The sequence below is a fragment of the Mauremys mutica genome, chromosome 16 (genome assembly GCF_020497125.1).
Source record: "Mauremys mutica isolate MM-2020 ecotype Southern chromosome 16, ASM2049712v1, whole genome shotgun sequence".
Classification (NCBI taxonomy): Eukaryota; Metazoa; Chordata; order Testudines; family Geoemydidae; genus Mauremys; species Mauremys mutica.
In genome coordinates this window covers 26,294,808-26,312,296 of record NC_059087.1, presented here as the reverse complement: position 1 = coordinate 26,312,296, position 17,489 = coordinate 26,294,808, and the positions used below count along the sequence as shown (strand labels likewise).

Below are 17,489 nucleotides of genomic sequence, written 5' to 3'. Positions count from 1 at the left end.
AGCGCGGACTCCAAGCAGGAGGGAACCGCTCCACTGAAGGGGCGTGGGGGGAGGAGGGTTTTAATAGGATCTGTAGGGGGAAAACCCGCTTGGGTGTAATAAATTGTCACTTGTAATCGATAAATAATTAACTAATGTTATCTTGTGGGCTGAACCCACCGGGCAGGGACCGCAAGAACAGCGCGTGCAACTTCAAGACAAAAAGGGAGAGAGAGAGAGAGGACTGGCTGACTTGTGTGCTGCTTGGTGGAAAAATCAGAACAGCTGGTGTCGCCTGCGGCAGGACAACGAAAGGGGTGTGAATTCAAGGGGGACATGACCGCTCACTTTCCTTTCCTGGGGGTCGGGGGGAAAAGAAAGACAGAAAGCAAAGAAAGAAAGAATCACGTGGTGGAGGAGTGTAGGGCAGGTGATCTTCTGGCGCTCTCCGGGTCACCAAGACCTTTAATTCTGACCCTCTCTAGAACGAGCAGGACAAATTGTTCACCGGGAGAAAACCCCGAGTGACGCTGTCAGAGCAGGCTGCTGATTTTCAAAGCCGCTCTGGCTGGAAATCCCAAACAGTTGCGTCTCTGCTGCGCACTGGGTGGTTTACTCCTTATTGCGCGCGCGCGCGCAACTCCTTGAGGTTCTTCTTCGCGTCACGCGTGGGCTGGGAGGCAGACCCGTGGCCGCCTTTCCCATCGGCTTTGCACTCCATCAAGCAAAGCTCCCTCTGAATACGCCCGGGAGAGCAGTCCCCGGTAGGCGTTCAAATCACTTCACCGTCCCGTGCCTCGGGTTCAGACACCCAGTTCCACACGACTCAGTACAAAGGCTGCAGCGTCTAGCTTCCTGCAATTTCACTGCGGGCTTCCTGGCCCGAGAAGGAAACGAACCCCCGGTTCGCAAAAGCCTGATGGCGTCCTCGAAGTCCGAGGAGCTCCTGCTATCTCCTTGCGCTCGCGTAGGGGGCGCTCCTCTCCCGCTAAACGCTCCCCCAGCGCCAGGCAGGGCGCCTGCACAAGCCGGCAATCCCATAAAACCATTGGGGAGATCAGCCCAGGCGCCAGGTGAGTAATAGACAGGATAATCCAGCGAGATTGCGCGCCGTTTACCTCTATCCACAAGCGCCACAATGGTTACTCATTAACGTTACTATATACAAATAAGATACACAGGAGATAAAGCCATTTGCAAGTCAGACTTACACCTGGGTGCATAACTCCTCCCTGGTGGGGCCTGGCTCGTAGCTTGCCCGAATAGGAAGAGGGCGAACAGGCAAGGGAAAGGTGCCTTTACTTCTGAGCTCCAGGTGTGAGGTTTGAAGATTCCCCCCAGCGTTCACGGGGCCACCAGCGGGACCCTGCCCTTTTGCTAAGGGCTAGTTAGGTAGCTCAGGTCCATTGAGACGTTTGGGGCGATCCGCTAATCAATGAGCCCAGAGGCAGCGGGGAAGAGGTCGGACAGGAACAACTGCTTTCCAGCAGCCAGCCAACAGCGAGGCTCCCTCTTCGCCCCCAAACCCTCGCCCTGAAAACACGTCTCACGTTCCCAGTGCAAGCAGGCAGCACAACACGAAGCAACAAAAATCCACCAGCCCCAAAGTAAAATGACTCTTACACCGCTTCTGTGGTGAGGGAGCACGCAAGTTCCTTTACACGCATCTCCTCTAGCCCTCCGCCTCGGCGGACGCGAGACGTTCACACGTGGCGAAAAGGATGTTTTTTCCAATACACTTTGTATGCATCAATTATTGCACACGTCAGGCGCAGCTCGTTAATAGCCCGGAACATCTAGCGGGAATGGTGAGAGACGCTGCTTTAGGTTTCTTCAGCAGTAGCTGTGCGGGTAACATACAGCTTCTGCGTCTCTAACCCTTCCCAGCCAACGGCCTTTCTCCCCAGCAATATTTGGGCCGAAACTGAGCGGGGGTTTATGATTTAGAGTCCAGCTAAGTGGTGCATCATTGAACTGACATTTCTTACTAGTCCTCACAACGGGCTTGCAAGACACCCAAAGGAAAAAAGCATTTGCTCCTGTCCCTTAATAACGTCCGTGGGTGCCGATTGAGCCATCAACATTTAACACGCAGTGGTTTAAAACAAGCCCATCCTTCCCGCTGTCAAATACCAGAAAACACCCTCCAGTAAATGATCGACTGGAGACAGCTCTGCGAGGAATGTGTGTGTGTGAGTGCAATATGTATGTGTAAGCAGTGTGTGTGCGTGTGCATTATGTTTGCAGCGTGTGGATGTGTGTGCAATATGTAGGGTGTCTATACAGCGCTTGTGTAGTGTGTGCTTGTTAATGGCTTTGTGTCTGCGTAGAGCTATGTGTGTTACTGTTCCTAAAACTCCCATCAACTTTCTTTCCTCTACTAAGTACCGGGGAAAGTACAGAAAAGTCAACAGTTGGACTCGTTAACATTGTGCTGTCTTTCCTGTGCTATAAAGAAGCAAAAATGTTTTATTGGGGTTCAAATAAGATGAAATGTCCCTTTTCTCGCCAAAACTCTCCATGAACCGAAGATCGGATCAAATGAACCCCAAAGTGTGACTAACCCCCTTCTTTTGCATGACGTTTTCAGCAGCAGTTCTCCTTAAGGGAAGCGTCCAAGTGCCCATTACAAAGGGATTTTATTAGGGCTGTAGAAGATTGCTCTGTATATATCCACTTTCACCAACTGGACCTCTGTTTATCTACAAACCACTCAATTCAGAGGCCTTGCAGGGCGGAGGAGGGAGAATAAAACAGGATACAGCCTGGAAATGGATCCTTATAATATTTATTACTGGCTGGAGATGAATCACTTTCCAATATATGGGCCACTAACTGTTAAAAAAATATTTTTAACAAGGAAAAATATATATATACTGCTTGAGAATGTGATCAAGGAGTTGGCAAATGTACAGAGAGCTGGTGCCAATTTTCTTTATTTCTATTCTTATAACCTCCAAGGCCTGGTGGGGGTAGGCAACTAGAATCTAAACCCAATTATTAAATACCGAATTTGTGTTCCTGCTACAGCCGTTTTATATGTCTTTAGTATTATTATTACAACCATAAAAACAGGACAAGTTGGAGGAAGAAAAATGTGTTTTCAGTGCAAATTTAGAATTATCCTACTCCGAAAAACAGACAGAAGGAAATAAAATAGTAATACCACACCACATTACAAGCACTTTGCCTGCAAACTTTTGAGGAGGCCTTTGCATTAAATTTTAACAGATCTATTTTCTAATTCTTCACTTTTGCTTTATTAATTTATGATGGATAAAAGCAAAGCTGAGCCATTCTCATTAACTTTTCAAATGTCACTTAATATTTTTCCATTAAAAAACTTGACTGTGTTGCATATGAATCCACTTTTTTAAAAGAAAAAGAAGAAAAAAAAAGGGTATTATTAAACAGTTTGGTTAAAACTTGTATTTTCCCAGGAACATTGCAAGTTATCCTTCTCTTTACTGTTTAATTTAAACGAGATCCTTCTCAACTCATTTCACATGGAAGATCTTAGTTTTGATATAGAGCAAGAAACAGAGAGACAGAAAAGGCAATATTTTAAAAACCCCTCTCTTCTCCCTCCAGTTCAAGTTTTAGGAGCGTTTCTATTAAGGCATTTCACAAGAGTCCCAAAGACATTTCAATAAAAATTTATTGAAACTTCAGTGACTTTTAAAGGGGGGGGGAGGAATTACATAAAATCCAAGAACTTCTTGACAATTATATAACACAAAGTATACCTTCATTTTTCTTTTAACCAGCTCTGAGCACCTGACTTTCAAGCCATTAAAATATGCACCCACTCAAACAAAGACAACAATAAGCATAACAGTAGTAAAAATCCATTGTGATTTTGACACACCAAGGGAATTGGAAAATAATATATTTTAAAAAGTAAAGAAAAACCTAGATTCTTCATCTCTCTCTCTCTCTCTTTTCCCTTTCAAGTCACTGGAGAAGTGTGTTGTCATTTTATGATTTATTTATTTTTTTGAAATTTTATACTGGGGGTAGCACTTTTAACACTGAAAAACAAGGGTTAACCGCTACAATGGCACATTTCTTTCACTCTTTTTTAAGTTCATTGATTTTTTTTCTTCTTTTTCTTTTGCATTCAGCTCTTTTTTAAAAAAAAATCAGTTAAGTGTTTGCATGGTGGTGAACCAAAATAAAAGTGAACACTTATCATTGGGGTATAGATTTGGTTGGTTTGTTGGTTTTAGGTGTATTTTTAAAGGAAGTATGAACTGGAAAATGACTAAAACAAAACAGAAAAAAACAGCTGCAGTCATATTTACAGAGATATGTACACTGTCAATAAATTAAAGTTTAATTTTGAGTATTCATATTCCACTTATTTACAAGTTATCAAATAATTACATAAATACTTTGTTTTAATAATAGTGTCCACTTTTTTCTTCTCATTATGTTTAAACCTTGTTATTGCATATACAGTAAAGGAGGAAAAGCTGTAGGAAACCTACAATCAAGCTACAGAGGTTTTTAGATAAAATATTTTTTTCCCTTTCCAGCTACGTTTTTTTATTTTTGTTGCTACAAAGGGGGAGGGTGGGAAGAAAGGGGTAAGGATCATATTTTTATTTGTTTTTTTTTAATTTTATCCCTGGGATTTTTAACAAGCATCCAAAAATAAAACAACCCCCCCTCCCCCAAAGCGGACTACTATGGAACATGCAAAAAGCCATAAGGTGGCTTTGAGACATCACAAGAATATGTCAAAAGACACAGCTTCCCTTAATATAGGCTAACAAGAGCTATATTTGATAACCCAGCCCCCAAAAAAACAATATTGAAAGAACTGATATGCAAGTTACTTACACCTTTTTTAGAAAAAAAAATCACTTGTCTTACTTTATTTTGAATCCATATGTTTGTTTGCTTGCTTTACACAGTGAAGAAAAGAAATCACCACCCCCCGCACAACCCCCTCTCTGGCCCACATGTCATTGCTGTGATCAGCATGAGCTTTGATAGCAGCTTTCAAACCAGCTCTTCCAACCAGGCCCCCACCCCTTCTCCTTCGCCCGTTTCCAGATACGTTTTGCTGATAAGCCAGCGCGGTCCGCAGAAAGCTTCCTTCAAACAAAGTGCACTGCCAGAGTGATTTGAAATGAGACAATATAGGGGACCCCCCCCCGTGTTAACCCACTCTCCCCCCCCTCCCGCCCCTGCAGCGGAACGGGGTGCAGTGGCGAGGGGACAATACTAAGGAGACCCACTCCTGGATCTGTCTTGCTTGGATTCAAGTCCACTCACTAGGCGCTGGATGTTCTGCAGTTCGCTGGTCGCTTCCTTCTCAGAACAGAGTTTGGGCGACAGGGACACGGAGCCCGAGGAGAGGGTGGAGGACCTGCTGTTGAGTTCCGAGCCAGAGTCCAAGGCTACTGAAGCGGGGCTAGCTGCCAGGTTGCTCGATTTGCCCTCCCCGGTGCTGCTGGCCCCGCTGGGCAGGGCGGTGGTCAGCAGGCTGCTGCTGTCCGGCAGGGGCACGGGGATGGAGTAGGGGCTGTACCTCAGCCGAGGGCGGACGGCGCTGAGGAAGGGGTGGCGGTGCACGGAGCTGCTGGCTGCGGAGGAGGCGGCGGCTGCAGCTGCCATGTAGGTGTACGGGTATGGAAAGAGGCTTCCGAAGGGAGACATGGCCAGGCCCTGCGAAAAGAAAAACAGAAGCAAAGGGGGGGGGGGGGGTGTCAGTGTTTTTTCACCCTTGGTCCATGTTCCCATGCAGCCCAGAGAGAAAACACACCGCTCCCTCAGCTCGCCACAAATCATCCCCCCCCCCGCCCCCCGGCTGGGGAGCGTTGGGGTCTGTTTTATGGAACAGGAGACACACACACAGGCCTGCATGTCAAAGGCAGAGCCGCTGGGAGTGTGAGAATTTACACCCAGAGCAGATCAAGGCAGGGCAGGGCATAGCCAGGCCACCGTTTGCAAGCCCCAAAGTGGAGTCACTTCAATTCATTTGGAAACACCTCCCAGGCTTTCCACAAAAGGTGCTGATCACCCATTCAAACCACTGGGCCCGAGGCCTCTGAAAATCAGGCTATTTACACAGGAATGCGAGTGCTGAAGTTCAGGCACCCAAAGTTTGAAAACTGTGGGCCTGTAGATACAAGAGAGACCATGGTCCCTAATGGAAATTAGTGGAGATTCTCCCCCCCCCCTTTTTTTCCCAACCTTTTCTTTATTTCACTGTTGAGAGCCCTACAGTCTCTCTCATCGCTGACTGATGAATTTCAAACAGCACCGAATTCCCCCACCCTTCAGATCACCAAATTCACTGTGCTTCTTTAAAACAAACACGTCAAACTGGAGGTTAGTAAGGATTACTTGAAGTAAGGTAGTCACAGCGCTTGGAAGGGAACCAGATCTAGATCAAACACACTGTACACAAGTTTCCCAGGGGGGAATAAAAATGAAAGACTAAAAGAAAAACAAAGACCACACCCCCCCTCCCAGTTTTCTATCCTAGGTTAATTTTTATACAAGCTGGTGCTTTCTACCCGTTGCAATTTTGTAAAACCGCTCCCTACCGGTGTGTGTGTGTGGGGGGGGGGGTTCTGACTCTGTTCTTAGTTGCACGGGTGTAAATCAGAAGCCAGAACCCAGTGTAAACGAAAGGCGAGGCGGACCCCTCGGGCAGAGGAGGCATCGCAGCCGCGTTGGAGGGAAAGGAATCCCAGCCCAGCAGCACCCTGTGGGTGCCAGGGTTAGGAAAGGCAGGCCTGGGGGGTACCTGAGAGGCCAGGACGTGCTGCTGGAGATGAAACGGTAGCGCAGCTGCCGACGCCCCAGAAAGTCCTTGAGCCGCTGCCGTGGCCATGACAGTGCTTTCCAGTCCGCTGACCCCGGCCGATGCCCCGGACACGGTGGCCAGCAAGGGGCCCATGCCGGCGGCCATGCTGGAGAAGGCTCCCCCCATGGCGAACTGGCTGGGGTGCAGCAGGAGCGGGTGCCCGTTGCCCAGGGGGTTGAAGAACTGCTGGCCGGCCAAGCCGTGGGGGAAGCCGAGGTTCTGCAGGGGGCCCTGGCTCAGGTGCCCGGCGCTGTCCGTCTGAACCGTGAGCGGGGCGAAGGGCTCCTTGCTCAGCAGCCGGGACTCGTCCACCTTCGGGGCGTCCCTGAGGGGGCTTTTGAGTTCCTCGCTGCCCAGGCCTCTGGTGCTGGAGGAGATGGTGGCTGGGCTGTGCCTGGAGTCAGGGGGGGCTTTCTCAGTCCGGCTGGGGCCTTCCCTGCTCTTGCCGGCCGCCGCGTCGGGGGAGAAGAAGGGCGCTTTGGCCGGGCTGCCACCCTTCTCCCGGGGGTCTTCCGCCGCCGCCGTGGTGGTGCTGATCTTGCCGGAGTCACCGGGCAGCTGCTGCTCATCTTTGCTCTCGGCGTCGCTCTCCGCCTCGCTGGGGCACAGGTCTGAAAGGCAAAGCAGCGGGCGCTATTGCACAACCGTGGCCCTGGCTGCAGAGCCATGCGCCCTGCCAGGCAGCACCTCTCTGGGCGCTCCCCAGGCCTAGGGCTGGGGAAATATTCCCTGCAAGCCTGAACTCAAACCACAGCGAATCCTTCCACTCCAATCAGCAGAGGAACCACATACACGTGTGTATGGCAAACTACCCCAGACTGAACGTGCCTCGGCCAGTCAGTTACAGCGGGGTAAATCCGAATTAGCTGCCACCTAAATCTGTACTGGAACTCGGAGCAGGTCGTGGGCGCATTGTGTGTGTATACCAAGCAAAATCCTCATTTTCCTATTCAAATGTAATTAAACAAGGGATTTAAAAATAACGTTATGGGATTTTTCTTGGTTTCTAAATCACTTTCTGCAGCTTTCAGACTTTTTTTTCCTGTTTAAAGACAGGAAACCCGCTGCAGGCTTTGAACAAACTCCCCTCTCTCCTATCCCCACCCCCACCCCTCCTGGCCCTGCATCAGATTCCTGGGTATTTTATCTCCTAACCTAAGTGCAACCTCCAGGTGTTAAGATCGAGTCTGTTTTTCAGATTCCCCTCCCACCTCCGCCTCTGCACGACTTTAAACCACAGAATAAATAAAATAAAATTGGGGAGGGGAGAGAATTGAAAAAGAAATCCAGCGTCTTGGCCGACAAAACAGAAAGTCCAAGGAAGATTTCAACACCACCGCCAAGAAAAGAGGAGGAACGATAAATCCACCGCGATTTTTCTGCAAGAAAGTAGGATTTTATAAAGGAGGCCGGGGAAGGAGCCTGCCTTTAATAACAGATTGAAACATGAATATTAATGGCCTGGCTCCAGTTTTGAACTTTTGCCCCGTGGTCTGCCTTTGCTCCCTTGACTCGGGGCTGGCTCCTTTCTGAACCACAGGGAGGGGGGAGGAAGAAAAAAGAGAGAGAGAGAGAGAGAGAGAGAAATTCAGCGCACAGCAGCAGAAAAAAAGCGAGGGAGGGGTGGGGAAGAGAAGCGGGTCTGTATATCTAAAGAGCCTTGAGCGGATGCATGTTCAAAATCATCGGCTTCGCTGTAGCCAGAAGTTTGGCCAGGAGCGAAACTTCTCCTTCACGCCCAAAGCGAAAAGACAAACCCAGAGACGGTCTCCGGCGTCGGGATCTCGAAGGTGCGTGCGGGGAGCGAACCTCACCTTTCAGATTGGACGTGCCCACCGCAGACACGGCGGGGGACGAGGACTGAGCGAAGCACTTAAAGGCCGTCTGCTCGCTGGAGGACTCATCCGAGGTGCCGTTCTCCTTTTTCTGCCGCTCGTCATAAGCTCGCATGGACTGCAAGGTCAGCTGCTTTCTGCGGGGACAGCACCTCTTCAGGGGGCTTCTTCGCTCACCCAGCACTTCAGTTAAGCTGATAACAAGCCCAGCTGCACCCCACCACCCCCTTCTGGCTGCGCAGCGGGATGGGGGCCACGGAATCTTTGCACGAATAATGACTTTTTGTACATTTCAGATTCTTTTCCCCCGTGTGTTTGGTGGGGATCGGGTCACATTTATTACGGATCAGGGTTCATGGGAGGAAGACATTTTTTCCAGGCAGAATTAAAACGCTCCGGATTGTCTGCTAATGAGAAGAGATTCTTGGAAGCGGTTAGCATCAGTACTTAGCGAGGGCAGAGTATTAAATAAATGAGGAGGAAAAAAAATAATAATTCCCAAGCGATTAGCTTTTAAAATGTTAGCATGTTCCTGGGATCTCAGGCATCTTAATGGTTGCTAAGATTGCTAGGAAGTGGTTATTTTGCTAGGTACTTTATGTAATCTTTTCACCAACAATTAACCCGGAGTGAAATCTATTTATATTTAGAGAGAAATTAGAAATAATTTCCGTCTTGTGGCTTCACTGTGGGTTTTGTTTTCACACTCTGCTGGGGCGGGGGGAGGAAGGGTTAAAGAACCAATATTTTTCATCTTGAAAATGGATCGGAAATGGATAAAATACCACCTCCCCCGTTAAATAAAAAGCCTCTCTGTTAGGGCATTAAAACAAGCCTGTTGCCAGAATAAAAATGCTTTGTGTGCTTCTGTATAAAATATGAACTACTCCTATTTTATAGACATAAAAAAAAAAGTCCTGGACAATTTTATAATCAAGGTGCCATCTTTATAAAAGAGATGTATTATATTTTCTCTTCAGTATAGAAAGGGGTTTTTAACACCCCAAGGAAGATACCAATGTACACTACGGCATGTATTTAACCCTGGGCTCTCAAATCTAGTCTTCATTCCTCCTATTTTTCAAAGCCAGCTGCAAACACATGCTTTAATATCCTTCTCTTTTAAGAGAGATTTCTATCCCTGGCCGCATGTCATTTTCTTAAGATACCAATGCCACTTCTCATATCAATCCAATGCAGTGCAATGCAGAAAAAGGTAAAAACACAATCGAATCACCCTCAATCTGTTTTGCTTTATGAAACAAACTCTCCTTAATCAATTTGGCTGGGGGCGGGGAGGAACTAGTTTGGAGCAAGCTGGAAGTTATCTTGACCTCTGGACATGTTCTAAAGTTGGCCAGATAGAAAGAACAGGACGGGACAACTTTTCACTTACCTTTTCTCCCTCCTTCCATTCCCGGTGTCTCGAAAACCTTTGGCAAAGGGGTTGTTGTCAATTTTTAATTGGGTTATCTAAAGAAAGAAGAAAGGTGGGGAGAGGCCACAAAGTAAGCCGCCTATATTTTCAAAAATCTCCTCCCTCCCCTGCAATCCATACAGCGGGAGGTTTCCTTTTCAAGAGACACGGCGCATACATCAATACGCGGAGGGGCAAAGATTTTTGCGCTGGCAGGGGCAAGCGGATTACTTGGCGGATCTCTACGTTTGAATACTCTGACTTTGCACAGTTCTAAAGACACGACGGACTGGCTTAGTCAAAACAGTCGCACAGAACGTCTTGCTACTGAAAATGCCCAGGGTTGCTAATACCGCGCTGGAAGGAATGTAACTAAGCGCACTGCGATCCATTAAAGTTATGCCTCAGTTTAAACTCTTTAAATGCTATAATTAAACCGCAAACGAATCAGAGCCACCCCCTTGCTATATAATAAAGTACTTTATATAGTTATATTGCACAGCGTGTGTTGCGGGAGGGGCGAATATAGAGCTGGTTTTATTGAAAACGCCTTGTAATGCATCAAGATTTTTTAGATTAAAAAGCACCGGGTTACCCTTGAAAACATTTGTTTTCGCTTATCCGCTTTACATTTTTAAAGCCTCTTTAAAGAATCGGTGGGGCCCGGGCGATCTTAAAGAGACACTTGGTAGATGTAAGCCTCCCTGCAAGTTTGCGGAGTTCCTGTAAATACGAGGCGCGGAGTTTACACTAGAAAAATGCACCAAGGTTTCATTTACAAAATCGGGGGAGTGACAGGGGAAGAGGGAAGAGTATTTTATTTATTTATTGCAAACCCAGCAACCTCCGCTTAGAGAGCAAAGCAGCTCCCTAAAACATAACTTATGCCTTCAGTTTGGATTCCCTGAACTCTGCGTGGTATCTCCTCGGTCTAGAAAGTTAAACCCGGCACCCATCGATCGCACGAAACTAACAAAGGCCTGGCTAGGTGAGTCGTGGAATGTGGGTTCTGACCTCTCGGGCAGGATCGCCAAGATAGAGCAGGAGGCGAGGGGCACTTTGCTTCCATTACAATAGGCTTTACACACAATTTCATGGCAATGAGACAAGTACATTGAGTTCTATTCTGCAACGAAGTCAGACTCCGCTGACGGCTTCAAGCGGGCACCGTTGCTAGCAAGTCCCAGTGCAAAATCCAGCCTCGTCTCATCTGCATACATTTCCCTTCGATTTCTTTACACAGAGCACGCTTGCAGAACCAGTGTAAACTACCCTCTCCCCCCAAATGACAAATAGCTCTTTAAAATAGAATCATTAGGGGGTGAGGAATCTTCCCTCCAACTTTTAAATACAAGGGGCATACAAGGATTTACATATCGCAAAATTCCAGCAACTCAGCCAGGTGCTTTAAATCCAGCACTTTTTAGTTTAACGAAAGAAATATAACGTGTGGGGGGGAGGGGGGAGGAACAGGAATAAAACCGGCCAGTTTTGGTTCTTTGGTTCCCGAGCCCTGTCTCCGTTGTCCTAAATTCAGCATTCACCAATCTGCCACACACAACTCCTTGGGTGCAACCGATCCACTGGCAGACTGGAAAAGTCTGGAGAAGTCTGGCGCGCTACAACTTTGCTAAACTCTGCTAGAGAGCCTCCCTGATCGGAACCTACCCCCTCCCGCCTCCCGAATCAATAACAACAGTAATAAAAAACACTGCAGGACAGAACTAATAATAGGAAGCAAAGGTGCTTTCCAGCCTTATCCCCAGTGTTGTGAAAGGAGGTAACCTGGTACAAAGGCCAAAGGCAATGCAAACGCTCTGGCCTGTCTTTCTAAACACCGATCGGATTGAAAGTCCCCCCCCCCACACACACACACACACCCTGTTACTCGTATTGAATCCGCACCGAAAACACCGATTCCCCTCCCTCACGTGCACACTCAGTGTAAACCCTCCCGTTTGAAATCACAGTGCCAAGGCAAATTGGACACGCGCTATTCGGAGCCTGGTTTGCACAGCTGCAGACTTCCTGATTTTCCGAGCAACAACGCACCAGAAAAGCTTTCTTAAAAGCCAAAGCACGTCAAAGGAATCCCTCCCGACCCGCCTTACCTTATCGTTCTGGTATGCGGTCACGGCGATGAATTCCGTCTCGGGGAACACATAGGTTCGGAACGTGCTGTACGGCAGCTTGAGGATGTCGTTGGCCCGGACAATGTGGAACCTCGGCTGGTATTTGTGCATGGAGTTTAAAATGGTCTGCAATCGCGGGGGGATACAAAAACAACACCACCCGGAATTACAAAGGGGGATCGGTTGTGAGGCTGAATGTGAGGATGTTCCCTCTCCACTCCCAACGCACACCTCGCCGTCCCCACGCGTTGACAGCTACGCGCCTCGGTTTTCAATTCAAATACATCTCTCTACGCGTTTTGAAATCGACCAGCATTTTGGCAGCAGAACGGGGGAGGGGGAGAATCGTTTGCGATAAGGACAACATGTATTTTAATTTAAAAAACAATCCAGGGCCTTAGTTGTAACTAATTGGCGGTCCCAACCCACTTAAGGCCTTCTGCGAAGAGCAAAAATTTATCATCTAATCAAATCACAGCCAGCAAATGCAATCTTCACAGCATTAGAGATTCTCCAACTCCCTGCTCCGATGCAGGCTTCCCAAGGAGAGAGAGAGAGTGGATCATTTAACTTCTTTTAGCACTTATCAGCCTATTTGTTTGATTTAATTATTAAGTTAGTTTTTTATCACTGCACACCCAGTAAATGTAATGGAGTGGGTAGAAATGAATGGCCCCCTTGAACTCTCAGTTTTGTGTCTGTTTATTTTCTCTCGGACTTGCATTATAGTATCTTGATTCATATATATTTAAATGTTTGCATTCCCGGGCACTGAAACCCTTTATACACATCCTCATATAATTTCCCCACAGTAAAAATGCGATCATCACTATTTTAAAGCCAATGTTGGTTCCAATGAGCTTCTAGATGTATCAAGATTGAAATTAGTATATTCATCAAAAGGGAAATAAATACATTACATTATAAGCTGGACACGTGGGTATTACAGAGGAGGGTTATTTTTTTAAAAAATATTATTTCTACAAATCTATTCTTTATCGAGTTAAAATCAATGCAAAAGCTGCTTCTTTCTTTTTATTCTTTTTTTCGTCTTTGAACTCCCCTCCTGCAATATTCCAGATCGGTTCGATTATGTCTGTTTGCTACGCTTCACCCTCTTTGCAAACTCAATGGCTGGTTCTGTTGCAAATTGTATTATGTGGGGGTGGGAGGGGAGGATTGAAAGAAAAAGTGAGAGAAGAACCCAAAGGAAAAGGAACTTACAAATCCATGCTTGTCAGAAATATTGTTAGTCAGTTTAAGTTTGTGGAAAGTGACGACTTTGGACATCCATTGTTCTCCTGTAGCCGGACTGTCCGGGTGGATGTACATTCTCTTTGGCATTTCAGGGTCAGCTTTGCCGGCTACCATCCACCGGGAATTATGGAATTTATATCTACAATCATCAGCCGCCACAATATCCATCAATAAAATGTACTTGGCCTTTTTATCCAGCCCAGTGCATCTCACTTTAAATGGAGGAAACATTCTCCTAGGGATATAGAGAGAAACAGGCAGACAGAAAAAAAGACAAGATAAAAAAAACATACACACAAAAAACACCACCTCCCCCCCATAACCGCCTATATCCCAGTGCCACTTCAACCAGTAATTTCATGTCTCAATAGCAAAATGCTCTGAAATCAACACGATTTACCACCAGCACCCCCGAAAGTGTTTTTTTTCCCCTAATCGCTTAGAGGTTTCAAGAGAAAATTCTTCCCCCAAAAAGCATGTGCTGAGGATGGGTATATTTCCCTACCATCGCCACAAATTCCCCGCCCTCCACTCCCAAACTTCAAAGCCTGACATAGCATTTGGATCTTGCAGCGATTTGTGTTTGTTTGATTTTATTTCCCTGAGTGCTGCACAAAGGACCACGGGAAGCCATTGGTTAATGTGTAAATGTTCTGCATTTTTAGGAGTCATTCCATTAGCTGTGGGGGCGAAACAAGATTTCTACTGGGGCCGGGAAAGAGCCACAATGTTGTACTTAAGTGTGAAATTCAGACTCCAGTAATGTCTCCATGCAGGAGAACATATCTGAGCAGGGCTCCTTGCAAACCACATTCCCCTATGCTCCTATGTCCAGTTCTAAACTGCAACAGGATACCACAAATTTGCTGTTTATTATAACGAGTGGTTGGCATTCAGCAATCTTCACTTAAAAGGAAACACATGACTTTGCAACAAATAAGAAGTATCTCATACTCTTCAATCTTTCATGCAAAAGTTTGGCCACAGAAAAAGGGGGGAGGCGGGAGAGTTTATAGGGACAATTTTCTCCCGCTCTCAGTTCTTTTGTGGCTCTACAATCTACAAGTCATGCGATAATTAAAAAAAACCCTATACATTAAATCTTACTATTATACGCATTATAGGATTACTTCTCAGGAACGGTTCGTTAAGAGTTATTTGCTCTTGCAGATTACATATGAATTAGAAGTGTTTATAATAAAATACAGTTAAGTACGATTAATTGTGTATATATGTATGTATATATATAATTCATATACGTGTGTTATTAGTATACACATTATAGAATACTCACACATATAACATACGTACATTCATATTTAATATACGTCTGTGGATAGATAGATAGATAGATAGATAGATAGATAGATAGATAGATAGATAGATAGATAGATAGATAGATATCAATGCATATATTCTAGGATACCAAAACTGCTCGCAAAACCTTCTCTAAAACAGACACCTATAACTCTGCAGTGTGTGTAAGATCATTTTTTTCTTTTTTATCAGTGTATGTATTTCCAAATACCATTAGTCAGCACAAATGCTTGCATAGATCACAGTAGAAACACAGATTCATAAGGAAGCAACTGAAAAAAGCGAAGTAATTTCATCTATCATTGCTATATTTACTTCAAGAGCAGAATTATGTCCCTTTCCCGTTGATAAGGGACAACATGCAGTGAAGCAGAAATCAAGCCAGTTTAAATCCTAACCAAAATTATTTTTTTCTCTTATAATATTCTACAAAGTAACACTGAGCTGTTTTATCACACGCAGACACACATCTTCACACACACAAAATCAACATCGACTATTTGCGATTCAGCAGCTGAATAGGGCCCTGCAGCTCAGTCCCTTCAGCTGGCTGAAAGTTTTCATAATTCCAGATGAAACAAGTTTTCTGGAGGAAGTCGTTGCCTTTCTGTGGCACTGCATTGTGGGGTGGAGGGGAAGACGGAGCCAAACACACAGACCTACCTTCCTGATTTAGTGATCACCATTTCGGTGCCCCTTTTGTGGAATTGTTCCCAAAGTTCTTTGGCTTCCAGATGCACTTTGGGGTCATCTTCCACCTCTTCCTCTGGCTCCAGGGTTTTTAGAGGCCTCAGATGAGCTGCCGCCTGGTGACCCAGGGAAGCAAAGGGAATGCCAGTCTCAGCCGCCCCGACTAATTGATCCATAATCGGCTTGGCCAGAGCCCCGGGAAGGGAGAGGGCAGCCGCCCCATTGGGCGGCAAGGCAAGCGCCGGGAAGAACGGAGGTTGGTGTCCCAGTACGGCGCTCATGGCAAAGTCCGGTGCCCGGTGAGGTAAAAAGGGATGATAAGCCATGCTTGTCCCAGGGATTACTGGATCTCTCATCGGTATACTCATCCACTCCCCCCGGACCTTCCTACCGCTGGAGGAGCCCTGGAGTGGTTTCTAACAGTACATCATGGGGGGGAAAAATCACCCCAAACAGGGTGTGTGGGGGGGCGAGATCTATGGGCACAGAGTACATGAAACAGAAAAACTACACACTGCAAGCGGCCCAGTCAGGAGACATAATCGCTCAGGACAGCTTCTCCTTGTGGCGGCGGCTGATTAGTCTTAATGGGTTTTTTTTTCTCCCCGAGTGGAGGTTCTTGCATTCAATTTCAAAGGATGTAGAAGCAGCAGAAGAAAATCCAAGGATGTGGCTGCGGCGGACGGAGGTCTCCGCTGTGGACACGGGAGCTCCTGGAGCCTGTGCGTGTTTTATTTTCCTCTCCCTCGGTTGCAGGGTCGAAGCCGGGTTGTCTTTCTGTGGTTTATTTTCTTGTTGCGGTGGGGCGGGGGTCCCTTCCCTTCCTTGCACAGTTAGGCTGCAGAACAGAGCCTGGGAAGGGAAGGGGGGGAGATAGAAAACGAAACAAAACTCCCCACAAAACAATAAAAGGACCCCTGGCTGGATCACCCTTCCAGCAAGCAGCAGCTACAAAATTTGCAGTGAAATCTCGCTTCCGTTTCACCCGCCCCCATTCCCCGCAGAGCCTTCGGATGGAGCCCTGATTCCAATAAGGGTCTCTTCTTCTCCTCCTTTCTTTCCTTTCCCCTTCCCTTCTCTCTCTCTCTCTCCCTGCCTTTTTTATTCGGAATTACACCCCGGTCTCCGCTCCGACACACTCCAGCAGAGGGGAGAGAGAGCGAGCGACTTTCAGCTCCAAGAATTCCCTGTGAGCTCTGCTTCCCGTGCACCAGATTGTAGGGATGTGTTATGGGTCGCAGGGGAGCTGGAGCCTACTTGATTGGCTCTTTGACGCTTTCGGACCAATTGTGTGGCTCCATAGGCGTGGTTTTGACAGGTCGGGTGGAGGGGGACAGAGCCGAGTTATAAAAAGAAGGTGTCGGAAACTGTAACGCTGCAGCAAAGCATCACTACTACTCCATGGCGTGTGAATATGTCAACATGATCAGAGGGGAGGGCGCAGCGAGCCACTGGGGAGAGAGAGAACCGCCTCTAGGTGGCTTCTCCGAGACGAAATCGCCCCCCCCCCGAGCTGCTCCAGCCCTAGAGAAGGGGGGGAGGGGGGCTGGGCGCTGCTCGCCTTTCCCTGGATCAGAGCAGGGCTCCGCTGCTCCCTCCCGTTGGCCAGATCTAGGGCTGGCCCGCGCTGGGCATTTTCATTTTCGATTTAGCAGCCGCCTGGCCCAGCGGGGTTTGCATTGCCTCGCCGGGCAGCCGCTAAGGGGCCCGGGGGCGGGGACCGGGGAGCTTGGAGCCGCGCTAACTCTGCCCGGGGAGCGGCACCTTAGTTCTGCAATCCAGGAGGTGCGCGGTTTGCGGCTGCTGAAAGGCCTTAATGACCCGGGTCTCTAGGGGGCTGCTGTGCCCAGGCCCTCGTTAGAGGGATCAGGTTCCCCAGGGCCTCCCATTTAAACACGCCCTGTGCTGGCTTCGTTCTACCTCGTACCCACTCTGGACTCGAGTCTACAGGACAGATACAGGGGGTGGCGATAGGCCAGGGACACAGGCCCGGTACCAGAGTCAGAGCCAGTGAGGGACTATTCCGCACGCTCTGTTCG

At 47.4% G+C, this 17,489-nt stretch overlaps 1 protein-coding gene across 2 annotated transcripts; it reads right to left on the bottom strand.

The window, feature by feature from the left end:
- Positions 1-3,619: 3,619 nt before the first annotated feature.
- On the bottom strand, positions 3,620-16,806 carry TBX3 (T-box transcription factor 3). Of its 2 annotated transcripts, none has more exons than XM_044989906.1 (7): positions 15,424-16,806; positions 13,411-13,678; positions 12,166-12,312; positions 10,034-10,110; positions 8,617-8,774; positions 6,743-7,413; positions 3,620-5,655 (listed from the first exon to the last, which is right to left on the bottom strand). In XM_044989906.1, exons 1-7 carry the CDS (start codon positions 15,816-15,818, stop codon positions 5,212-5,214), a joined length of 2,160 nt encoding a protein of 719 aa, XP_044845841.1. In that variant the 5' UTR covers positions 15,819-16,806; the 3' UTR covers positions 3,620-5,211. The 2 variants fall into 2 exon arrangements, with proteins under 2 accessions (XP_044845841.1, XP_044845842.1); XM_044989907.1 differs by lacking the exon at positions 15,424-16,806 and adding an exon at positions 13,949-14,441.
- Positions 16,807-17,489: the final 683 nt, after the last annotated feature.